At 31.7% G+C, this 26363-nt stretch overlaps 2 protein-coding genes across 3 annotated transcripts; one reads left to right on the top strand and one right to left on the bottom strand.

Moving 5' to 3' along the window:
* Positions 1 to 1697: 1697 nt before the first annotated feature.
* On the bottom strand, positions 1698 to 24647 carry sev (receptor protein-tyrosine kinase sevenless). Of its 2 annotated transcripts, XM_015321002.2 has the most exons (20): positions 23851 to 24647; positions 16803 to 16862; positions 14087 to 14146; positions 13855 to 13945; positions 12135 to 12367; positions 11811 to 12047; positions 11159 to 11306; positions 10569 to 11065; positions 10211 to 10500; positions 9778 to 10134; positions 9391 to 9694; positions 8985 to 9308; positions 8302 to 8903; positions 7566 to 8213; positions 5609 to 7479; positions 5296 to 5516; positions 4739 to 5212; positions 4308 to 4671; positions 3730 to 3783; positions 1698 to 3433 (listed from the first exon to the last, which is right to left on the bottom strand). In XM_015321002.2, the coding sequence occupies exons 1-20, from the start codon at positions 24013 to 24015 to the stop codon at positions 2505 to 2507; spliced, it is 7929 nt and encodes a 2642-aa protein (XP_015176488.2). In that variant the 5' UTR covers positions 24016 to 24647; the 3' UTR covers positions 1698 to 2504. The 2 variants fall into 2 exon arrangements, with proteins under 2 accessions (XP_015176488.2, XP_015176489.2); XM_015321003.2 differs by lacking the exon at positions 3730 to 3783 and having other exon boundaries at positions 23851 to 24646.
* Positions 12374 to 13786, top strand: LOC107066409 (cAMP-dependent protein kinase catalytic subunit beta). Its single transcript, XM_015321006.2, has one exon. It carries the CDS (start codon positions 12689 to 12691, stop codon positions 13784 to 13786), a length of 1098 nt encoding a protein of 365 aa, XP_015176492.1. The 5' UTR covers positions 12374 to 12688.
* Positions 24648 to 26363: the final 1716 nt, after the last annotated feature.

Here is a 26363-nt window from a genome sequence, read left to right as displayed (position 1 = left end):
TTCTATTACAACTCCTATTTTAATATTCTTATACACTCTCCTTATATTACAAATAATTTTTAATCTCGGAATCATCACTGCACAGGTGAGATAAAATAATTACATTAAAAACAAAAAAATACTAAAATTCGAACGTTTTAATCACGGAGGTGTTTTAATCTTAAATTCTCTTTTTTAGGATTATTATTATCGTTGCACACATGCTTGACATATAAAAAATCATATAAACAACTTTCAATATAAGAATTTTAATAGATGACAACCCGTCAGTCTGAAGGTGAATTTCGAAGAGGGCGATACTCCGATCATATATTTCAAGCTTTCAGACATCAATACACATTCCCATCGATTAATTAACAATTATTTTAATATTCTAATACACTCTTTTTATATTAAAGCATAATTTAACCCTCGAAGTCATCATTGCGCAGGTGTGGTAAAATAATTACGTTAGAATGAATAAAATACTAAAATCCAAACGTTATAATCTTGAATTTTCTTTATTAGAATTATTATTACCGTTGCACAAATGCTTGACATATAAAAAATCATATAAACAATTTTCCAATCAAAGTTTTGTTACAAAGAACAATGGGTCAGTCTATAGGTGAATTTCGAAGAGGAAGGTACTCCAAAAATATATTTCGTACTTTTAAACAATAATCGATACTTCTGGGGAAACCACTTAAAAAAAAAATCGTGACAAGTTCCACTTTGAAAATTTTACTTTTTCCCCCTTCTTTCCTATCCCTTTTATTTTTTAACTCTTTTTTATCCTTTTGTTTTCTGTTGCAGGTTGGACTACGGAGAGGAGACGATCAGAGGTGGACCAAAGGATGACCAAAAGAGAACCATAAAGGAAAAAGAAGTGGACTTGGTAATATAGAATAGTATAAAATAATTATTAGTATAAATAAAATGAAAATTTGTATCTTTATATAATTCTCTTTGTAGCATCGCACATGTGTGATCATTATTTTTAATGTATTTTCTTTATTTATAGATTTCATAGAACAACTCATAATTGTATACTCTTTTTAATTATTGTACTGGTATTTTCAATAATAATTTTAAGGATTTTTTATGGTGGTTCTCTTATGGAGGGGCCTAAGAGTTAGGTTCATTCCTTTGAATTATATTCAGATGTGGCCATCTTTAAGATGCACATCCTTCGTGGGTCTTCAGAAGTGGTTACCTTCTCGTGGTTAGACCTGAGCAATGGATATTACTTTCCATGTAATGTTTATCATATTTTTATATGCTATACATTCCATGGCAAGTGAAATCTAGCTAAAGACCGCTTACCCATAAACATTATAAATGTAATTAGTTTCTTTTAACTTTTCTAATTAACATATCATATTTCTTGTTATTCCTTTCCTTGGTTTCCCTTTATCCAATTCATTTATAGAAACTAATTACTTTATAATGTTTTTTTTTAAGTGAAACCTTCTTTAGAATCAGAGTGATTTTGAAGTTTTGTTTAAAGAAGATTTCACTTCTAATATGTGTGATCTGTTTTTTAATAATTCTTATATTTTTTACAGGTATTACACGTTGAAACTGTTGATTTATAATTTTCGTTTTATTTGGTTTTTTCGGTTTTTTCTTTTTCAGAAAAGGGATGCATGATTTTTCATCGATTTTATCAAAATTTATTTGGCATGTTCATGGTATGATATACAAACACGAAACAGTTAATTAAAACTAATTAATGTTTTATTTATTTATTAATTAGATAAGGTTATTAATTTTGTGAAGACAAAAAATCCTTTTAACATTTGCAAATGAAGAATCGATATGAATGAATTTTTACTAATTATTATAACTAGTTTTTAATCTATATATCTGCTAAGTATATTTACAAAAGATATGTATACATGATTTATATAAAATATGAAACCTAACTGAGTCTTTTTATTTTACACATTTTGTATTTGCGGCACTCGTGGAAGGATGACAAAAAAATGGCAGTGTACTTGGCTAGAGTTTTCCTTTTTTTTTTCCAACTCTTTTTACGCTGTCAATCACTTACATTATTTATAACTATATATATTTTTTTCGATTTATATTTAATTGTTTTTTTTTTATTTCTATGTGTTAACTTATTTTAAACATAAAGCTATTAACGCGATAAGTGTAGTAAAAATGTTCATTTTAATATACATCCTACTTAACATTATTTATCAACGATTGATAAAATGATAATTAATACATGTATACGTATTTTATTTATTTATTTGGAATTAAAAATTGATCTAAATCCGTAATTCATTTGTTAACATTAACACAGTATGGAATAATATATAAAATGAAAATGATGTGATCAAATAATAGTAAGTTTCTAACGTACAAAGGTGTTAACGAGATTTCGTACGAATTTGATGCAGGTACACACACATTCATAAAGTGTTCAATATCAAAAGTTGATATATGTATATATATATATATATATATATATATTCGTATTTACAAAATACAATATAGGAAAAAAAAGAACCGTTTTACGATCCGTTAACTTTAACAGTGTCTGTATTATTAATGTTCGTATATGTAACACCGTTATTACTATCCTCGATTATTGGTGTTTGTCTTAACAAATTTAATAATGCACTATTTATCACCAATGGAATATTAGCTTTACCACCTTGCAACGTGGACGGTGTCCTTTGTAATTTAGTTAAATTATTATTTTTAATGGTATTATTATCACTGACTATTTCAACACTATTATCATCCTGTTTCGTAGTAGAATTGTTGTTCCTCGATGAAGAAACGGTATTATGTGATGAATCATTCGTAATCAAATTCGTACGATTAATAATAGTAGTCGATTGATTATTATTCGTATTCGTATTATTATTATTATTATTGTTATTATTATTATTAATCATCGACGTGTCCTTTTTTTGTTCCAAACATATTTCAGAATTTCTACGTTTGATCGTATTGCATCGTTTGAATTTTAATTGTTCGTTCATCGTTGAATCTCCACCATTAAAACTTGCTCTTATGTTTGAATTTCTTAATTTGTTGAAAGTGCCCAATGTTTTACATCTGTCATTCATGTTAGTTTCAAAAATTGTTTCTCTGCATGGTTCAGATGACGTTATCGATGATCTACGATCTTTAATATCGTTATTTAAAAATTCTTTTAATTCACGCCTGGAATCAACTGAATTTTTAACTTCCAATCTTTTGTCCGATATTTTATCTATATTTATTAAGTTGGGATTAGAAATATTAATTGTTCGTGGTATCTCATATTCGGTAACACGATTTTCTCTTAAAACAACCTCCTCATTGTCTGCCAATAATTCTAAATATTTTGGTACACCATCTGATTGTGTTTCTAACGTTGTATTCGATGGATTTTGTAAGAAAGGTTGCATATCTCTACTTCCTTCCGAACTGCTTGATTTCCATGAGTTACCTGAATAAGCATAATTATTAATTAAATATTAATTTTTTCATCTAATTCAATTATAATATGGTAGCGTGATTCTAATCGTTGACTGCATAGGTAAAAGATGTTAATTATTCAATATAAAATATAAATATCAAGTTTAATAATTAATGGCATTCGTTTTAACGTGAATTATAATGTAAGTGGCAAAATGTGTTAATTGACAAAAAATGAAATTATGTGTTAAAGTAAATTTGTTTTTGTTTTTCTTATTAAATAATGAAATAGATATGTTGTAATTGTACATGTATTGAGAAACCCACCTGGATTATTGCAATTTTGATTCTCGTCAGCGAAATAAGCCATGTTAGATACGCCTGCAAGCATCAAGTCATGCGATGATCAGTATATTTCCAAGCATTTTTGCGTTAAATACAATTCATGTTTAATTTTTTTTTCACATTGAAGGGCTAAGAGGGCTGGAAGGTGGGGTGGAGACGGAAGAAGTTAGCGTATGATGAAAATAAGCTTCCAAGCGTATATTAAAACATGAATTTGAAACGATATAAAGGATCGGTATTATAAATAATAAGTATAGTAAATTTTGAAATAGCATCGAACGTGCAAAATAATTAATTTGATAAAGATCGTGCAACAATAGTAACGATAGTAATGAACAAAATCGTGGAAAACGTTATTTGGAGTATTTAATGAAATATTATTTTTATATATATACAGGATGAGACCCAAACTTACAGGTTCTAATGTAATATTTTTAATGTAAGTTTAAATGACCCTGTATATAAAATATGATAACACATATGATCAATTGACGCATGATGTATTTAAGCATAATTTGTAAGCATGTTATAACGAATGATTATTTTTTTCATTGACTCACCTCTTCGTACCAAACAATGACCAGCATTTACAGGACTTAATACAGCATCTTGAGTATTTTTACGAAGATTTATGATATGTTCTACGCATGTTTTAAAACTTGGTCTATTATCGGCAGCACTCCAACAACACAACATCAAATGATGCAACGCCAATGGACAATTTAATGGTTGTGGTAATCTACCACCTGCACGTACTAAATGTAAAACTTCTAAATTTGTTCTAGCTTGATAAGGTTGTTGTCCTAATGAAGTTATTTCCCACATTAATACTCCAAATGACCATACGTCACTTTGAGATGTGAATACACCATCTATCAAGGATTCTGGTGCCATCCAACGTACTGGAAGTAATCCTTCACCTTTCTATAAAGTAAAAATTAATGTTTAATCATTATTTGTAATTTGTTATCTTTAGATTTAATCTACTTACTTTTCGATAATAATCGTTCTTGTAAATGTCCCTGGCCAGACCAAAGTCACCAATTTTGACGACTCGATTTTCACGATCCCTCGTCGATACCAAACAATTTCTACAAGCTAGATCTCTATGTACAAAATGAAGTTCTTCGAGATATCGACAACCCCTAGCTACGTCCTCGCACATTGCTAAAAGATCTTGTAAACGTAATGCATAAGGATCTGTAGGTTGTAGGGATCTACTTTCTCTCAAATAACTCAACAGATCACTGGCTTCCATCAGTTCTAAAACTAACAATGGCGGATCTATGTCCAAACAAACACCCAAAAGTCTTAATACGTGTTTGTGTCGGAAATGACTCATGAGTCTTGCTTCTTGCAAAAATTCACTCTTTTCTTGTGCCGTTGCACCTTTTCGAAGTGTCTTTACAGCAACAGGTGTTACAGTTCCAGGTCCATCCAATTCTTTTGCATTTCCTTGAAATACCTGTGAGTATAAAAAAAATGGATATTTTCATTATAACAAATTCAGAAAGTGAAGTATGTTAAAGTATTGTCAGGTTTATTGACCTCTCCGAATGCACCACTGCCTAAAAATTTAGCCAATGTAATTTGTTCTCGTTTTATTTTTGGTAACATTGAATCATCCGGATCGTTTTGCATGGTTGACGCATAAAGTGCATTAGGTTGTACGAAATTACTGCGAGGTATTTCTCGTAACGTTGCTAATTCTACGTCCGATACAATTGGTGATAAAACTTCTTTTTTATCGTCTTTACGTTGTCTGCAGGCTATTAAAAAACAAGAATATTGAATGTTAATACTTTGTTTTAAACAAAAACAATCTCAATCAATATCAAAGAAGAATTGTAAATCAACTTACGACATACAAAGTAGCAAAAACAAGCTAAACCGAATACAATGACCGGTATAGTAAAACCTAAAATTAATCCTAACGATTGTTGATCCTCTATCAATCCACCGATTGCCGAATTGGTCAAATCGATTTCGTCGCTTATGCTAAAAGCACCAAAACCATAACTATTTTTTGCACTAACGCGAAATCTGTATCTTTGTTTCATGTCTTCCTTGATTGTCCAATAATTGTCCGTTCCATTGTAACATAATGTCCAATTTTCGTGACTGCTCTTGTTTGTTGTTGTCATTGTTGCCATTGTTGTTTCATATGATTGTTGGCCATCAATTATTTCAGCTTCCAAACGGTACATTGTAATTTGAGAACCGTGTGCTTGTGCAGCGTCCCAATTTAATTGATATACCGAGTTGCGTTCTATAATTAAATTTGGTATTCCTGGTGCACTCGGTACGTCACCTTGAGTTTGAAAAGTAGATTTACCATCGGGTGACCATATAAAATCTTGATCATAATTTGGATATCGAAGTAACAAACGAAATTTGTATAAAGTACGTGGTTGCAAATTTTTCAATCTATAAATAACTTTTCCTTGATCATATTCAGATTCATTTGCAACACGCCATTCTTCCTGTGCAACATCCTTGTATTCCAATATATAACTGATCGTTAGATTAATCGTTGGTATCCAGGATAAATTTAAACCATTTATGGTTGCCGATATTAATGTTAAATTATTTGGTTCAGGATACATACTAATCATTTGTTTCTCACTTTCGCTAAAAACTTCATTAAAATGTGCCGGATAAGCACGAACCGATATGAAGTATACTTGTCCTGGTAATAATGGTTGCAACATTGCCATAAGTTTATCATTATTAATACGTTCTGTATCTTTTACTAATTGTTCACCCTTTTGTCTAACCCCATTTATCAAACCATCAGATTTCCAATGTATTTCATAACTCACTGCAGGTGAATTAAATATTTTCGGTGGCATCCAATAAACGGCTGCCAATGTTGGCGTAAGAACTTTGACGGTGACGTTTTCCGGTGCACTAGGTGCACCAGCACCGGTTGTCAATACAATACCCGAACTAAATTCCAAATTAGTTTGATTCAATTCCGTGTAGGTATTGGCCAAACTTAATTTTATCAAATAACGCGTAAATGGTTTCAAATGTTCTATCGTATATTCATCGTCATAAGTTTCGTATTGTTTAGTTTCTTCAACTTTGTCGAAACTGTCATGACATTCTTGCGAATTATTTTCAATACATTCATAAACATTCATAATGTATAATGTCTTTGGTAAATTGTAAGATTTGCAAGCATCGTATGGAAAAGGTTCAGGTAATCGTACGGTAATACTGTTAGCTGTTTTTTTCAATTCATCAACATTGTAGGGCATTTTACGTGGCATCAAACATTCTGGGTTTGGATAAGGTTGCAATGATTTACCCAATGCTTTGATACTTCGTACGTGTGGAGTATAATAAAAATCTATGATTTTTTCTTCCGTTAAATTTTTTTTAACGAGATAAAGTTTCATATCAATATTATTAGTCCAATAAATATTAATCTTGTCAACCGTTAATAATGCAAATGTTAAACCCTTATTCAAACCTGGATCCATTATCATATCACAGATGCATCCATCGATATCGGAAACGTACAAATAACCTTCAGGTGATACCCAATAGAGAAGTGGATTTTCTGTTTCTGTATTATCTATTGTCATTATTGGCAAAACTATTGGTTGATAAGGGCATGAACAATCTCTCATTTGATTAAAAAAAGGTCGAATATTTTCACCATAAAGATCTGATTGCATTATTATCCCATGATCAATCTTCGTTGATTCTATCCAGTATAAAGATCTAAACAAACACAAAAGTTTTTTTATTACATTTAAAAATATATTTTTTATGAATGCAATAACCAATGATATTTAATTTCGTCTTACCCTGAAGATGGTAAAACATTTAATTTAACGATTCGTTCATTTCTAATCACTATTGGATAAAACGTTAAAATACTTTTTTGCAACATAGATAAATCCAATTTATAGATACGACTTTCGTTTTCTTTTTCATTAGTTTCACTCCAATACAAATATTTGGCTATCCAATCAACGCATAAACTGTATGCAGTATTGTTAAGTGTCAAAATTTTATTTGCATGATTTCTCTTTGAATCGTACAAAATTAATTCTTGCATTTTATTGATCCAAAAAATATGATCATCTGCAGCTAAGAAATCTATTTCAACGATTCCTTGTCGTGCAATTGTACGATTGTTCGTACTATGATCCAAATCGATTATGTTAATGGTGTCAATAGTTGCGACTAACAATTGCGGTACAGGATTTTCATAAGCAGTTGATACACCAATTACATCGGTGTAAGGGCCAGGTCCAATGATCGTTCTTGCACGTACTTGAAAATAATACGTCACGTTGGCAGATAAATAATTCATTTTGTATTCTAATGTATCAGCTGGTACGTTTGATTCATCGCAAACGTGTATATCAGTATGATTTGCTATTTCGTTGAACCAACATTGAACTGTGTAACCCAATATCACACCATTTTCAAATTTGGGTCTATTCCATCTGTAACAAATGTGATGTAAATTATATTCAATTATAAGTAAAAATAAGTATTCAACCAATATAAATGGTTGGTAGTTTTCATTTTTACCTAAATTTGACAGAAGTTTCCATTTTGTCGTTAAGAGGTTCTTTGTGATTTTCCACGAACAATCTTGGATTCGTTGGTTCTGATGGAATACTTTGTGGTGATCTTAATTTTTTTCTAGAATGATGTGAACTTTCCCAATACGTGAATGCTTTAACAGTAACCTCCAACAACGAATACGGTTCAATACGTTCTGAATTATTATACGGCATTGAAGTTTCACTGGTTATTTCAGGATTCGAATTGGTATTGATGTAATCGACAAATTTAACTTCGTAAAAAACTGTTCCATAATTGATATTGTCAACAGGATCCCAGGAAACGTTGAATTTACCCGAATTACCTTCCACCCTGATACTATCCAGATCAACTGCATTGGGTAAAACTACAACGTTTTCTGACGTCAGATTTTTCGGATAACCGTGAAGTGCTGGATCCATGACAGCTACCATTCTTAAACCCGACAACGTGATACCATTAATAATCGCAGTATTTTGTCCGAATAAATCACCAATTACTGCATTTCTGTCATCCTGTAACCACAATAGGTGTTCCGAAAAGTAACAGAGTGGTCCTTGAATATTTGGGTGTTGCAGTGCTGATACCTGTTAAAAATAAAATATCATTTGATTATAATTGGAACAATTGTTTGTATTGTTGGATTTTAATTTGTTAATTAAACTAACTTTTTCCGGTATGATCTTTTGATCCATCGGTATTCTTTCAGATGTTGGTGCACGATAAACTATGGAACCACTTTCGTAACTTCTTACTATCCAATATAAATAACGATGTTCTGTGTCCAACGTTAAACCCATCACTTGCTTACCATTGAATATCTCATCAGAGTGATAATACCTTCTGTCCTGTCCGTTTAAACGTGCCACTTCTACAGCATGACCAGTCGACCAATACAAGTAAGCTTCTAAAGAATCGATCATAAGTTCTTTGACTATTGCTAAAATTGACATGGGTTCTTGTTGAGTGCCATTCAAGTTAGCTCTTGTTATCTGCAATCATTTAATTATGCATTACATTTGAATCATATTTTTATTTTCTTATTTATAAATGAAAAAAAGGATGATCTCTTACAATTTGTTGTTTAGGATTAGCCCAATATAATTTCTTTGATATCCAATCAACAGCCACGCTACCAACCGAATGAATGTTCAATTTAGTTTTAACATGTGTCGTAATGTTGTATTGATACAATGCAGAATTATTTCCAACGATATATAACATATCTTTGTACCAACTGACGTCAACTATGTGATAAATATTTTCCGATTGTTTTAAGCTAGTTTTGTAAATCAGTGTATCGATGTTTTCACCGGTAACGTCACTTTTTAATAAACCCTCGTTAGCCGACCATAAGATAGATGCACGCGATCCATTCCTAATTGTTTCAAAATAATGTTTATCTACGAAAATTGAAGGTTTCTTATTGGGTAAGCAAAGTGTACGGATGGATTATCTTACCTCAATGTACGTCCACGAAATTCGGTTGACCATGGACCTCTACCAGCAGTCGTGTAAGCAGCCGCTTTGATCGAATATTTGGATTTTTCTCGTAAATTGTATACCGTGTGTGATGAACCAGCTATCTCATTTTGACGAATAGTCTCACCGGTAGACTCGTCTTTAATCTCCAATTCGTATGACCAATTTTGCCATGCACCTTTACCCTGACCACCTAATAAATGTGGCACCTGCCACGATACTTTGGCCCTTTCAGCACCTAAAACTGCTTGTACACCGGTAGGTGGATTTACTGGTACTGGAACCGGTTGACTTGCGTCCATTAAAACGTTCACGCTTACGAACGAACCATCCAATCTAAAGGAAAAAAAATATCACACATTGTGTTTAGACTTAAACAGGTTATAAAAAGGTATATTTAATCTTTTGGCACCTGTCCGGATATGCGTTATGAAAGTATCGGTTTTGTCCTGAATGATAGCCCTCAGTTAAAACCTCTTCCCCATTGGTCCAATAAAATAGACCATTAGCCATAGCCAAGGATAATACGTTCTTGAATTTAGGTTGTTGCGTGTTGGCACGCAAGTTTAATACTTCACGTCCGTCAAGCGATACGGACATTACGGTATTTTCCGTTTGATGGGGTACCAGTAATCGGAAATTCGTATGATCTACGGTAAATGCTCCTAAATGTGCATCCTCTAGTATTAGATACGGCTGAACCTGTCATTCGATTACATAAACATTTTTTTATGATGTTTTTCATATTAATTAATTTTGTATTATTTTACCTCGTGTTTAACTCCATTACTAATATCAGCCAAGTCCAATCTGTACAATCCACCTCTGGTTACCCAAAAAAGATAACCATTGTATGGATCTACTTCAATGTGTGAAGGTCTTGTCAAAAAACCAGCCATGGCAACTGTTAAACCTTTACCATCCAAATTACATCTTGCTATTTGCCAAACTGTCGTCGAATGTTTAACCTCACCCAATACGTACAATTGTAAATTTAACCAATCGACTGATAAACTCAATGGTTTGAAATTAGCTTCGCTAGGGCTAAGTATCATAATTCTTTTGGATGGTTCTAAAATCGAAGTTTTGTAAATGCATCCAGTCGAATCCGAAACGAATAATTGAGCAGAAGCAACGTGAATTGCTACGCCACGAATTATACTGGATGTTCGATAAATGACACTGGGTTCGTCCAACATATCGGCATCTTGTTTCATCACAACGTGTTCACCACCGAGTATTAAAATTGGTTGTTCCGTGTCCTTGACTGAATTTTGTTTTTTTAGAGAGAAGAACCCACTTTTTGTATTTTTAATTCGAAATGAATTCGAATTATGAAATGTACATTAATAATACATACCTGTAGGTTCTGGGTTGGTTGATATGTGAATCGTAGCAGGTGGCCCTTCACCTACACTGTTTCGCATCGTTACACTTACTGAATAAGTTTTATTTGGTTCGAGATTTTGAAACATATAATGATCCGTATTTTCTGATGCTGGTATATCCTGTTGATATATTATAAGGTTTATATAAATGGTTCGGTTTATATACATCAAAATCGTGCAAGAATCTCGTTATCAGCCCAATTATGTTAGATGATTTACCCGGATGCGCTTTGTGGGGGGGGGGGGAAAACGCCATGCCAGAAACATGGGTGTCGTAAGGGAAATTTTGATTTGATAAATCATAAAATGTATTATTAAAAAATATATATTAGTGTATATTTGTTTCCAAAGTATTTTATTAACCATTTGTATCAATCGATTAAATATGAATTGACCCTTAAATTCAATCGAATTTGAATAAAAATACATGCAAAATGATTCCCTATAAATTTCCCATAGCAAACCGTATTATGAACGAGCGAAAATGTCATTTTTTTTATTACGATTAATACTAGATTTACGGATGTGTTTTTTTCTTCATTATTTTGTAATAATTTATTGAGTAGAGGTGTGGGATTGGTGGTATGGGGTTGGTTAGATTTCGAATTCTGGCGTGGCGTGTACCTTAAGCTGGGAATGATCAGCCCCTTGCAGACGCAGTACATAAGACAAAAGTGGCCCATTTGGAAAAGGGCCTGGTTCCCAAGACACAGATACACGGCAGCTGTCAACAGCCGCTGCCCTTACAATTACCGGTGGTGACGATGGCAAACCAGCAGCTAATGTTAATATTACCACGCTGGGTGCAGAAACTATTGGTTCTGGATTATGCGTCCATTTTAATATCATAGCAACGCGAAACTGTTCCAAAAAAACAATGCAATTCAAATATTTGATTATTTTTCTTTTCAAATTAGAATCGTTGAAAAAATAATGAAAAAAACCTACTCTGTATTTCGTATATGGTTGTAAATTTTCCACCAATATTTGATCGTCCTCACCCCACGTTTGATTTCTACAATATTGCCATGTCTCAACCAATTCCTCGTACCTCCATTGCACTAGATAAGATATTCCACTGATACGTCGATCTATATTAACGTCCTTCCATTCTAATCTCAAGGAGGTTGCCGTCAAAGAATCGGCCACCAGTGCGGGTGCTGCAGGTACTCCTATCTTCGCTAATTATTTCAACAATAAAACAACACTATTCGATCATGTGTGCAGATCACACGTGTTAGAAGTGAAACTTTTTTAAAACCAAGCTTCGAATGCAGAGTATTTTGATCGTTCACCATGAAACAATGAACCATCGATATATTAACTTTCCACTGTTTAAAAATGTCACATCTGTTTTGTATGTTCAGATCGTTTAATAAATTTTTCTTAGCAACGATCTGTCAAAATAAAAAGAACAATAAAGTAAGAAGAAAATAATATTTATTCATTTAAAAAAATATTTCCATATGCACGTTTGAATTCTGTAATTTTTCAATCGGTAAATGTTCAATGTTTCATGGCGGAGATATAAAAAATTATCCACGAGGAATGACATGGAAGAGCAAGAACGTTTGGAAAAATTGAAAGAATACAACGTAATATTGGACGAATTGAAAACGATATTTATAAAAAAGTGGAAAGAAAAACAAGAACACAATGCTATGTTGAATGATTTCGAACGTATACGTACGGTTGGTACAGGTGCATTTGGTCGTGTCATATTGGCTAAACACAAAGCTACATCAGTTTTTTATGCCATGAAGATATTACAAAAGGCACGGATAGTGAAGTTGAAACAAATCCAACACGCATACAACGAGAAAAAAGTCTTGCAATGTATTAAATATCCTTTTATAGTTTTTATGGAATTTTTCTTTATGGATAATTCGTATCTTTATTTGGTGTTACCATACGTAAGTGGTGGTGAAATGTTTACGCATTTGAGACGTATGGGAAGATTCGACGAATCATTGGCAAGATTTTATGCTGCACAAGTTGCATTGGCCTTGGAATATTTGCATCATTGTAGCTTGATTTATCGTGACTTGAAACCGGAAAATATATTGATCGAATATACGGGTTATATTCGTGTCACTGATTTTAGTTTTTGCAAAATGATTGAAGGTAGAACATGGACATTGTGTGGTACACCTGATTACATAGCACCAGAAATTGTATTGTCAAAAGGTTATGGCAAAGCTGTTGATTGGTGGAGTTTCGGTGTACTCATATATGAAATGAATGCCGGTTATCCCCCATTTTATGCAAATGATCCGATGAAGATTTATGAAAAGATTATAACTGGTAAATACAAGTATGCTCATCATTTTGGTGATGATCTTAGAGATATAGTTAAGAATATGTTACAAGTGGATTTAACCAAAAGATATGGGAATTTAAAAAATGGTATTATTGATATTAAAATGCATCGATGGTTTCGTACGACTGATTGGAATCAAATTTATTATCAAACAATACAACCTTCGTTTATACCGAAATGTGGTATGCCAGGTGACACGAGTAATTTCAGTATTTATGATGAGGAACCTTTAAGGATAGATGTTGTTGATCGTTATGCTAAAGAATTTGCGAATTTTTGATCAACAAACAAAAATAGGAACTATACTAGAGAAAAATATGATATTAAAGGTTTTATTTGTGAATTTACCTTTATATTGTTGAGCGTATCGATTCATTGCATCGTGACAACCCAATACGCAATACAATTGTTTAGGTGGTAACAATTCTTGCGTTCCATTCTGTAATAAAATAAGAATTATTATATATAATTGATATAATTGTATTCAATAAAAAAATACGAATATTATTAAAGGTTTGATTGAAAGAGTAAACTTTATTTATTATCCGTTAGATTTATAAAATTGAACAATCATACTAACGCAAACTGTTTGACAACTCGTTTCGAGTGCTTGTTGCCATGCCTCGCATCCTCTGGTACACTGTAAAAAAAAAACGACAAAACATATTAATCGTGGGAAAAGTTTTATTTAATACTTCGTGTAAAAGTGTTGTCTCTTTTCAATTTCAATAATCGTACATCGTAAACCAACCGTGAGAATCGTCGGAAATAGAAATTATTCAACCTTAATTTTACGTGTTTGTATTTAACGTAAGTGAGATGTTATTTTTTTTTTGTTCTTTCATCAATGGTTTATTTTTATTTTCATACGAAATGTATTTCACTTTTAAATTATATGTAAATATTATTGTATATATATATGTATGCGTCTAACACGGCAAATGTTTATAGTCAATCATAAAAGGGTATCGCGTAGGTCAGAACGTCTACGAAGAAGAAAAGCATTTTTTCACAAGTGTCGCAGATAATAGTTATTATTAATAATCACTTTGTACTTTTACTTGTAAAAAGAGAAAGAGAAAACTCTATTGACAGTCGTTGGAACAAACTTGATGTGATTCATACAAAAGCATATATATGTACAAGAATTAATATACAGATATATTACAAACACTACATATATATATATATATATATATATATATATATATATATATATATATATATATATATATATATATAAATGAACAAAACCACTGACCCGAAGTCAAAGTACTGCCATAGACTTACTTGAAATGATATAATGAATGTAGTTTGTACATGGGTTGATTTTTCAAGAGATTATTTCAAGATCGTATGTTGCACATACATTGAGATATAAAACGTATAAATATAGTATTAAATATATTTATGAAGTTTCTTTAATTGGATAGAATTCTTTGATTTTTGTTGTACAAAATTTGCCAATCTTTTTCATTCCGAAAGAATAATATATAATATGAAAAAAAGAAGATAATGAGGGAAATAAAGACTTTAGGTTTAAAAAAAAAAGGAAAATATTTTGTTTTGAAAGATAATAGCATGTACATTTTATGAAAGTGTTGTGTGTGTATATGTGTATAGTGATCGTGGTAAGAGGACTATCAGAGTACCGGCTGGCTCGACGCAACAGCTACTAATTTCTCACTTCCTCATTAAATCCTCGACACATATTATTCCCCTGTCGTGAAGCCTCTTCTCTCGACTCCCGACAGATCGTAAATCATACAACCCGCGGACGGGATGGGTTGACTGACTATCCGCTCGATTCTAGTTTTTCTCTTTTAACCTAACTTAAGTCATTTCTAATCTTTTTAGGCAGTACACGCCATTTTAATGGCTTTCGTGGATGTCATCTTCTAGTACGAAGCCCCATTATAGTTGCTTTCAAGGATAACATCTTTTAAAATAGTTTATACCTAATTTTATTCAACGACTAGGATTTATTACCGATTTGTTTCTTATTAAGGGAGGGGATAGGGTTGAGGATTCCTTTCTTTTTTATTTTACTATGGAGATACGCGTTGTTGATTTTATTTCCGGTTTCCTGTTGTACTTTCCTTTCCTTTCCAATCCTTTCTGTCACACTCACTCACCCACACCCCCCTTTCCTTCCCTTACTTATACGCATTACGATGTAACGTGTATTTAACGTGTGGAATTTCATTCACAAAGATTTCATTCATAATTACTCTCTCAATAAGTTTATATATATATATAATATATAATTCTCATGGATGTTTACCAACGGAATGGATAGGATTAGCCCGTATAACTTTAAATTGCCCACAGCACAATTCGAAAAAGTAAAGTAACCGTGTAAAATTGAATCGAGTTGAGAAATAAATTTGATGATCGATCGAGATTGAATGTTCTGAGATGACTATGAGAAATATTTTTTATAAAATAAATATAATCTATGATTTTTTTTTATTTCATTGATTTGGATAGTGGGGGTAGTCGTAGAATAAAAATAATATAACGAAAGGATATGATAAATATTAAGTAATAAAGATAGCACACATGACCAAAACGGATATGTAGAAAACAAAAAGGGAACTAAAGGGGGGAGGGAAAGAAAAAAAAATTAAAAAGAAAAAAAGTAATAATAATAATAATAATAATAATAATGAAAGAATCGGAAGGGCAGTCAGAACCGCAGGACAATTTGGCGGCATCCGTCATAGGAGAGGTTACATTGGAACGCAATCCTATTTAGTTACGGTGCTCTGTGTTGTTTTTTCTCTCTCATGCATGTACACATACACGCGTACACACTTACTTGTCCCCATATATACTTATGCTCGTGGCTATGTAAGCGTATCAGAAATGAGCGAGCGGAGAGGAAGAAGGAAAAAGAAAGAAAAAAAAGAGAGAAAAAAATAATGTCAGCGCATCTTTCTTTTTATTTGCCCGTTTAGTATCCCTTCTATACTTTTAACGGTTACCGAAAGGGGTTCCAGTGATTACCAACGTTGGTACGACGCAGCGGAAGTACTTCTATTTCAACGAGGGACCAATCAATCCCTTCAATGTTTGCCCTCCAATCTGTTGTTGTTCGTTCATGTTAGGTAGACATTTTTTTCAATTTTTTTAATTTTTTTTATTCGGTACTCCTAACCCGAAATGTAGACATTTGTCTTCTTGAATCAAACGAAGATAAAAAGGTGTCAACTATAACGTATGTGTGTATTGTGTTTCATTCTGATTTTGTCTTATAAAATATAAAATATAAAAAAAAGCTTGTGTTTACCAACCTGTTCGATTTTACATCTTACGCCGCATCCCACTTCCGGGCTACTGTCCTCCGTGTGAAACTGCAAAAGAAATTTACATTTGTTATACGATATTTAACTGTATACGATGTAGCCAAAAATGGCTTCTGTTCTCACACAGATTAAATTTTCTTTGCTATTGTTCGTTTAATTCGCAAATCGATAAGTTTCGTTTTAGAATTAATTGGTATCACCATTACGATCTGCACATTATGCAACTTTTATGAGAACTCACATCAAGGTCGATATTTCACACGTGGTTCACGTTTATCGAACTACTAACACGTTTGTTGGTTTGTAAAGCTGTGTACGATGATCTACGCTCGGTTTCACACCCCTTTTCGATGGTTTTCTCAAAATCACCCAGACGTATATTATTATTAATATTATTCTGTGCGTGTGTACATTATGCAAACAAATTTATACAGTTAAATGATACGACAAAAATTTTCTTTCTAAAAAAGGGCAACATACTCGTATAAACGTAAATTTACGAGTTAAAAAGTATTTTCAAAAGAAATAATAAGAAAAAAGATAAAGGAGTTAAAGGATCAAAGAAATTATACCGACAATATTTTAAAAATAAATACAATTTTATAAATTAAAACGTAAAGTACTAAAACGAAGCAATTAAAATATCAAGAACAACAATTATACTAAAAAAAAAAAGATATACTCAATTCTTAATTCTTACATCGTACAATATGATACATTCCTTCTTTTTCTTTCATTTTTTTCTCGATCCCGTATCATAAATGGGACAGCTGCATAAAATAAAGTACCGCCACGTATATTTCTGTCTTTATCCGCCATTACGTACGATCGTTTTCTGTGAGTGGACAGAATAGTAGAATTACGTTTAAGTTGTATCAAGAAGTAGGAGTAAGATCTGACGATACACGTTTTCTCATTTTTGATAGTGGGGTAAAATCAGGCGGAATTTTCCGAATGAGAAAATGAATGAAAATGAATGAAAACAGCTATACAAGTGAAAGGAGGATGGTGGTGGTGGTGGTGGTGGTGTAGGGGGTGGATGGGGATTGATAATTGTTGAATTAATTAGCTATTTAAAACTCAAACGAAAACTCACGAATTCCCCTAAATTAAAACGAGGTGGGAAGGAAAGACCCCTTGAAAAAAGGTAGAGGGGGTAGGGTGGATCCGAAACACTGCGTGTCAACGGTTACGTAGGTTAAACGGCGGACGTACACCTGTTCTACGGAAGTGTCTAACGAAGAACAACAGGTGCATCGGATAGAAGATGAAAAATAAAAAGCTAGAAAGAGAGAGACCTTGTAAAACGTTGATAAATAATTATCCTATTATTTATTTCGTAACATCCGTTTTAAAGACATCTTCCTTCTTCTTGTACTTCTTTTTATTCTTCTTTTTTTCTTATCTACGTCTTCAAGAAAATTCTAAGAAACGATTAGGTGGGATTATTGAAACGTTTTTATAGGAATAATAATAATATAATAATAATAATAATAATAATAATAATTGGTTTTAAAGGGATAATTTATTGCAGCGTTTTAATAATTGTTAATGATTGTTAACATAATTTCCAAGCCAACGAAATGATTTATACGTTATTCATGTTTAATGTATTAAGAATCTCGTTGTTACACGAAATATTACGTGCATATCAAGAAAGATTAACCTACAGATTATGGAAATGTGCATTGAAATATACACCGTTAGTTAACCCACGCATACGTCTCGGCGTTTATAGTAGACGAGTCTACGCATTATCGTTGAATAACATTTGTATTAACTAATTGTAAGATTTGCAACAAACCTATCGTTTTTCTCTCTCTAAACGATATTATTTTTATAATCCTAAGTTTCATATTTAATGATTCTATATACGTACGTGATTAGGATATTTACAAATAAAAAAGAAAGGTGGGGAGGATGAAATTTGTGAATTACGGTTACTCGGATTTGCATGGTACCGGTGTCAGGTTATTTGTTTTTTTTTTTTTTTTCAAATTCTCGGATGAGAAGACCAGACACGGGTGTACGGTATAGAATATATACCGGACGGTGATCATCGGACTGGAACACATTGTAGCAGCTCTACCCTTTCTGAAAGTCTATAGGGTTTTGCCCGCAGGATTTCACGTGAGAAATAATTACAATAACGTTCGGAAATAAAGTTTCGTATAAATAATTCGTTCGGTTCTTTCGGGTTGGATTTAAATTATCTTTTTTCTTCTTCTTTTTTAAATCATCCATCGAGATATAATGAAATATCTCGTTTAAGTGGAACAACTCAACAAGGCCAGCCAAGTCAGTCAGCCAGCATGCGGAGCCAGACTATCTCAACGTGATCCATAAAAATAAATAAAAAAAAAAATAATAAAGAAAGAGAGAGAGAGAGAGGGAGGGGGGAACTGCGTTGAAGTTTTTATTAATTATCGTAAGATTCATTGCGGCACAAGAGGCTATCGTTTTATAAATAAACAACAACAACAACACAAAGTGTTTAAATAAATGATATTTTATGTTCATTAGATTTCAATTATTCGTGATTGATATTGTTTATTTTTTTTTTTTTTTTTGGGTAATATAAATTTGGTAAAAAAATATTTTCGAGATATTGTATTAACAAATGTGTTTTATAATAATCTTAACGTTTTAAATAAATTCAAAAAAAAAAAAAAGAAAATAAAGAGTAATAAAAAGAAGAAGAAGAAGAAGAAGTAGATGAAGATGATGATGATTATAATATATCCATCATATCAATGATTAATGTTATACCATAGTAAGATAGATTAGGATCCATTATAAAGTAAATTCTCTTAAATTCAAGGGAAAGTGCGACGACCCGTATAAAAGGACCCGTCTAAACGCATTAATGTTAGTTAAGAGTAAATCTACGATCTCGCGTGTGTGTGGGTTGAACTTTTCTCTCTTTCTCTTTCTTTATTTTATTTTAAAAAACTATTTTTTTTTTATGTTTTTGATACCCCTACTTCTCTTCCTCTACCTGGTGGATTCTACTGATTTTCTTTTTGTTTCATTTGCATTGAAACTTATGACTTCGAATATCTACGAATTATGTTCGTTTTTGATTCGCTAGAAACTATTAACATGAATGGTCGTTCTACTTTTTCGGGAGGTATGCAATTGGATGACTTCAATCGTGCCGACGGAAGTTGTTAATGTACAACAAGTACCATAAGCGATGCAGGTGACGACCTAGTTTTCCTTTTTATTTTAACATCAAAGAATTTAGTTCAATATTTTCAAAGATTTATTTTTTTTCTTCTTTAAAACCAATCGGATAACTCTATCATTAATAAAATCGTAAATTATTAGTTTATTATTCATCAATTAAAATTAAATGACCGAACTCACATTTCAATGAAGTCTGGGTTGCGTCAGGGTTGCGGGATGGGGACTTTAAAGATTATCTTTTATTTTATCGATCATTTGTACAAAATTTATTTTATACGAGTGCATGTGTTTTGAGGAATCACAAAAGTTGGAAGCTTCAAAGTATAGCCAAGCAACAGGAAGTCCATTGTATAAAGTTACGCGTACGTATGATGATACTACATACTTTTTATATTTTTTTTAGTTTTTTTTTTTAATGATATTTATGTATATATAATATTCATGATATTACCTTTATATAAGTAACATTTTATTTCGCATAAGCATACTCTAACAATTAATTAGAGTGTTGGATGTTAGAAAGAGGTTAATTGCAAGGAATTTTACTCGACTAGTATATTATAGTCACCCTTCAACTATGTCACTTCTTTCTTTTTTTTCCTTTTTACACTAATTAGTAATGTAAAATATCATTTAAAATATAAAAATTCAATGTCACATTGTTGGTTTCCAATAAACTTAGAAATTATTAAAACGATCTTGATGTTTGTGTAATTTTTTTTTCAATATCATATCATATTGGATAGTTTTTATCGCGTTTATTTTTTATTTTTTATCGCTAATTTAAGGATTTATATTTTAGAGGTTATCTAGGTCTTCACTTACTGTAAATTTTCAATAGATAACACTGTATTACAATTCAATTTTTTTAAATTTATATGTGATATAACTAACCTTACTTTTTATATTTTAGTTTAGAATTATATATTAAATATATATATGAAAATAATAAATGATAATTGCAATAGTAGATTATTAATTTAAAAAATCTCAATTATATATGTATGACGTAAATATAGTTTGTAGTTATGATTGAAATGTAGTTGACATATCAGTTGATATAAACTCAACAGAGAAATAATATTCGTTGCATAATATTTCTAATGCAATTTCCAACCGGCGCCAAGATAATAAAATAATGAAGATAATTGCAATGCACTATACTACGTAGAAATACAATAATAGTTTTATACATATATATATCAAAGGGGAAAAACATTTACGTAAAATTTCATTTTACGTAATATAAATATAACAATACTCTATCATTTTGAATTAGTCAATGGATCAATCAGTGTTATGCAGTTAGGAAATAATCATGCTTAACAGAAACCTAACCTGTTGCTCTTGTATGTTATTACGATCCTTCCCCTCCCCATTATTCAATAGTATAGTTTATTTAGAGACTGTTTTTTTATTTTTTTTTTTTTCAAGTACGAGAACATAGGTTTCATACAATTTCGTTATCTCATAAGTGTTTTTCTACTTGAGTCTTATTGGCTCACATATTAACAGTGATGGTATAGTAAAGATAATACAGTAAGTTGCTTCTTTCAGGTAATATTAGTTTGCTAAAAATCACAATCCAGGTGTGCGGATATAAAAGAAGTTAACCTCGTGATTCTATACGTATTTTTTGGCTTCGAATAAGGTACAAAATTGGCTTCCGAAAAAAACCATCTTACAAACTTCAAATACTTGACATCCTAATTAATTTCTAAGGTATCCTAAGTTTATTCAAAATCATTTGATATAAATTTGATTAATAACTATATATTATTTCATTGAAAACTATTAACGTGATTGTAACAGATATAAAAAGTATCCATTTAAAAACAGTTCGTTGTAACATAGTACAACATCATTAAGTTGTAACACGCGATCTCACCCCACTCCACCCTCATTCTTCCCCCTTCTCTTTCATTCCCTGATATGGTTGTAGTACAAAATGATCTAAAAAACATATATATATATATATATGTATGCATCAATGAATGCATTAGGATGAGTAAGATGAACATTAATCGTGACAAATTCTCGTGCTAAATCATTTAACTAAAGTTTTATATGTTCCCAATAGTAATTCAAACTTTTACCGATCGTTACGTAATATCACACATACATAGAAAGAATACTAAACATGACCTTAACGGGTCATGATAAAGAGAAACGATAGATAATTTACATTCTCGATAATAATATACATACACAAATACATACATACATGTGTAGTATACTATTTTTTGTTTTTTTAAACACCATACGCGAAATGAGTTTATCGATCAATCGAATGTTAATGAGTATAATTAAAATTTATAATATGATTGTTATATTATTATTTAAGTGATAAGTATGTTAGATTTTAATTGGTTAGATTTATTTTACTACTACGTCTTTTATCAATAAAGATCAATTTTTGTTGTAGGGTAAATCCAATATAAATTACTATTGTTATCTATTACTATCCCGCGGTGACATTATAGTTTATTCACGAGCATTTATACTGCTTCCTTTATCTAGTTCTTAGTTTATAATTAATTATCCTATTATTGTCAGTAGAAGTATTTCGTTGTATCAGTGTATGTATGTATGTATGTATGTGTTTATACTCTTGTATATTTTTTGTTTATCTCTCTGTATAAAAGTACATACATATATATATGGATATTGTTTTTTATATTTTCAATTTATTTGAAAGGATTGAAAAAGAATGCGCGTGAACAGATAAGATTGAACGTAGAAAGAACGATTTATGGTACAGATAAGATATTACGAAAAAACAAAAATTATGTGATTTCTTTGATGTTGCATCTTCGGCATGGTTTTTTAATAGCGTATATTATCTTATTTTCAAGTTTGGAAATAATAATATACGTTATTAGATATAATTCATATCACAATGTTACGCTTATTACATTTTTAGTAAATCAATATTAAACGTAAGTCAAATTAATAATTAATAATATTCAATTATCATAAAATATATATTTAAATATATCACATGGTTATATCAATTAGATTATATTAATATCGGATTATTATTAAATGTCAAATGATTTCAATATCAGATCATTTGAAAATAAACGTATGCAGGTTGCACATGTATGACACATTGCATCATTGTGAATAAAGTTAGAAAAAAATAATAATAAAAAAAAATGAAATAATGTTAGGATTTCGATGATGGAAGGAAGGAAGGAAGGTTGCCTTTCACCGAGAAACGTGCACTGGCTGCTGCTGGTTGATGGTCGTGGTTGTGGTGGTGGACCACGATGTGATGCGTTGTCGTCGTCGTATAGTTAAGTTAATTAACGGAATGGTACGCCGTAGGAATGAAGAGTAGAGTTTAAATTGATACGTCCTTCGCTCTAGTCGCCATTTTTGCATTTAACGTTTTATACCAACGTTAGAAATAACTGTTTTTTTAGCCCTTTATTATTATTATTATTATTATTGTTGCAAGACCAAAATTCTTCTATTTCATTTATATTTTTATGTACGAGGAACTTTGAACTTCCCTATCGAAGATAAATTCGATAGAACAACATCATAGTATTGATGCTAGTTTTATTTTTTATTTTAATTAGTTTTCTCTTTTACGAAATCTAATTCAATTTATAATATATACAATGATATTGTTGCTGTTGTTTTAAACATTTATTGGATGCATAATAATCACATCATTCTTTTTAGGGTGAATTCAAAGTTCGTGTTATTAAATATTACTTTTGATTTTCTTATTTGTAAAATTTACATTGTGAAATATATTAAAAGTGTACGAACTTTTTGATTCATCCTAATATAAAAGTAATTTATTTTTTTATTTGAAATTAGAACAAATTCTTACTTGATTTAAATCGAGCTCAGGACACTTGGCTGAACATTGTTTTTGAAAACTCGTTGGATCATCCCAATCTTCGATATTTTCTGTCAGAAGCGTCACAACGCTTCTGACAAGCACCAACAACACCATCAATAAGATCCATAATAATAATAATAATCCTCTCTTCATCACCGATTATAATTCGATGCAATTTTAAGAACGAAATCCCTTTTTTTAATTATCGTAAATTTCACGTGCTGTCAATTACAAACGAATTCATTTATCTAGTTGTATTTTCATTCGAATATTACTCGAATTAAATTATAACATCGAAGATCATCGACACACTTTGTAAATAAAACTTTTCTTTCGTATAATTTCTCGAATAAAACACCCCATCAGTTCTTTCATACAAAACTTAAAAATTGTTGGTACACTGTATATAACATTAAAATCTTTTTAACACATTAACTTAATTCATTGAAAATTGTTTTCCACATAACGTTGTTGTTCTGTGACAGATCTTTTTTCTTCCCAAAACACGATATAAATAATAATAAAAAACCGATGTCAGAGAAATGGGATAATAATTGATAGGAAAGATGATAGAGAAAAGTAAAAGGAGAACAAGTGTTTGGGTCAGTTGGTTTGGTTTGGTTGGGTCGCGTTTGTAGGATCTGACCCGGGAACGTTAATGCCCGGCGAGCATAAGAGCAACAACTGACTCCGAGTGGCCACTAGAGTAGCCAACTGTATTCCCCACTACCCAGAACCTTTCCTGGATGCTTATCCGTGGCGCTTCGCTTGACCGATTCCGTTTAAACAACGATGCTCCTCCGTAGCTCCTAAGTAGCAGATAGTAGTAAGCTTTGTAATGGTGTTGGTAGGTGGGTGGTGGTGGGTGGCTGCTTGTAGTAGTAGTAATGATGATGTACTGCTACTTGTATTGATGAACTGGTAGTTGTGTTAGTAGTAGTAGTAGTAGTAGTAGTAGTAGTAGTAGTAGTTATTCTTAGTTATAGTTATAACCAACGCGATATACTTCTCTTCTTCAGCTTGTTTACTTGCGTGAGTGCACGCGTCTGGTTGGTACAGTGAGATGAACATGATCAGAACACCGAAAGATCTCGATGATGGGATGAGATATCTTTCTATATCGAACCCCAAGGTCTATTGGTATAGGAATGTAATGCTTAATTAGCGCATATATGTGTTCTTAGTATTTAGCGAATTATTGTTTTCGTTGGACGCATATATGTTTTCCAGCACATTAACCATAAGTGAAAACGTGTATTCATTTTCATAAGATTGTATATCTATTAAGATGAAGAATTTTTTGTTCTCCATTGTACCAAATAACTATTCTTGATCTCTGTCGCATAACTTTGGTACTTTGGCCTGAATGACCCTAAAGTAATCTATTATCTACCCTAAAGGAACGTACATATATATAGTTCTTTTGAAAATGATGCATATCTATTTAAAACTGAAAAGAAGTGTTCTCCCTCGTACTACTGAGGACACAAACGGAATGGTTTTTTTTCCTTATCTGTTGTGGGTGATGTACGTTATATTTACATGTTGTGTCAATGAAACAAACAAAAAAAAAAAAAAAAGAAATGAGAAAAGGGACGGGTAAAAAAGAAATAATAAAAAAATAAAATAAAAAATAATCTTTTTCCGTTCGACGTATCCGTCAACTGCCATGAATAATTATGTTTATGATCGGGGAACAACGGCCGTTTATCTCATTGAACGTGATCGGTTGGTAATACATACGTTGCTGTTCTTTTATTTTTTTTTTTTATTTTTATTCGATTCACGTGAATTACTGATCGTACGCGCATACACGTCAGTCTATCGTAATGAACGGGAAAATGTATTGTTTGTTATTGTTATACATATAGATATGATGGAATATTAATTTTTTTCGATGAGCTTGAAAACGATACGACCCATATTGAATCTCAATTCCCATAGTGAAGAGGATCACCTAAATGATCGTATGACCAAAACCACCAGATGATGATAGGATTCTCTAAAAAGAAAAGGAAGATTCTGGAATATGTGTGAAAGGATAGGGGTGTTTGAGAATAGGAGTGGTTTGAATCAAGATTGGTAGATTATGTCAAGGTAAGGAGTTACGTTTGGTGTTGAATGATGAATTAAATTGAAATCCTATAGAGAAATAAAATCTGAAAGGTAGATGGTTAAATATTGATTGGAATCCATTGTTAAAAGTATTATTCGTGTTGTGTTGTCCTGAAATGGTAGCGATCGCTAATACGTTCAGTTTCAACCTAAACGGGCTGTTACAGGTTACCTAGAGCTTCCTGCGGAAATGGCCAATATACTCCTCCGACCTCCAACTCACAGTGGTGCAGTTGCTCTCTCTCATTCATTCGCTTATTCGTTCTCTTGCTTGCTCGGACCGCTCCTGTTTTCCCCTGTGTTCCCTGTGTATCCCATACCCGTATCATCACCCTATGCTCGGACATGCACCCACTCATACACGTGCATCTACTATTAGGATGAGT

The sequence above is a fragment of the Polistes dominula genome, unplaced genomic scaffold, assembly GCF_049000335.1.
Source record: "Polistes dominula isolate Pdom_NZ unplaced genomic scaffold, Pdom_raw_medaka contig_29, whole genome shotgun sequence".
Classification (NCBI taxonomy): domain Eukaryota; kingdom Metazoa; phylum Arthropoda; class Insecta; order Hymenoptera; family Vespidae; genus Polistes; species Polistes dominula.
Note: the sequence above shows the minus strand (reverse complement) of the source record. Positions and strands in the feature narration are given on the sequence as shown.

Coding starts and splice junctions, on each gene's coding strand:
- LOC107066409 (XM_015321006.2), top strand. CDS start 12,689: ATGTTCAATGTTTCATGGCGGAGATATAAAAAATTATCCACGAGGAAT.
- sev (XM_015321002.2), bottom strand. CDS start 24,015: ATGAAGAGAGGATTATTATTATTATTATGGATCTTATTGATGGTGTTG. Junction 9,309..9,390: donor CTAATCCTAAACAACAAATT/GTAAGAGATCAT, acceptor AAATGATTGCAG/ATAACAAGAGCTAACTTGAA. Junction 3,434..3,729: donor TCAAAATTGCAATAATCCAG/GTGGGTTTCTCA, acceptor ATGCTTATTCAG/GTAACTCATGGAAATCAAGC.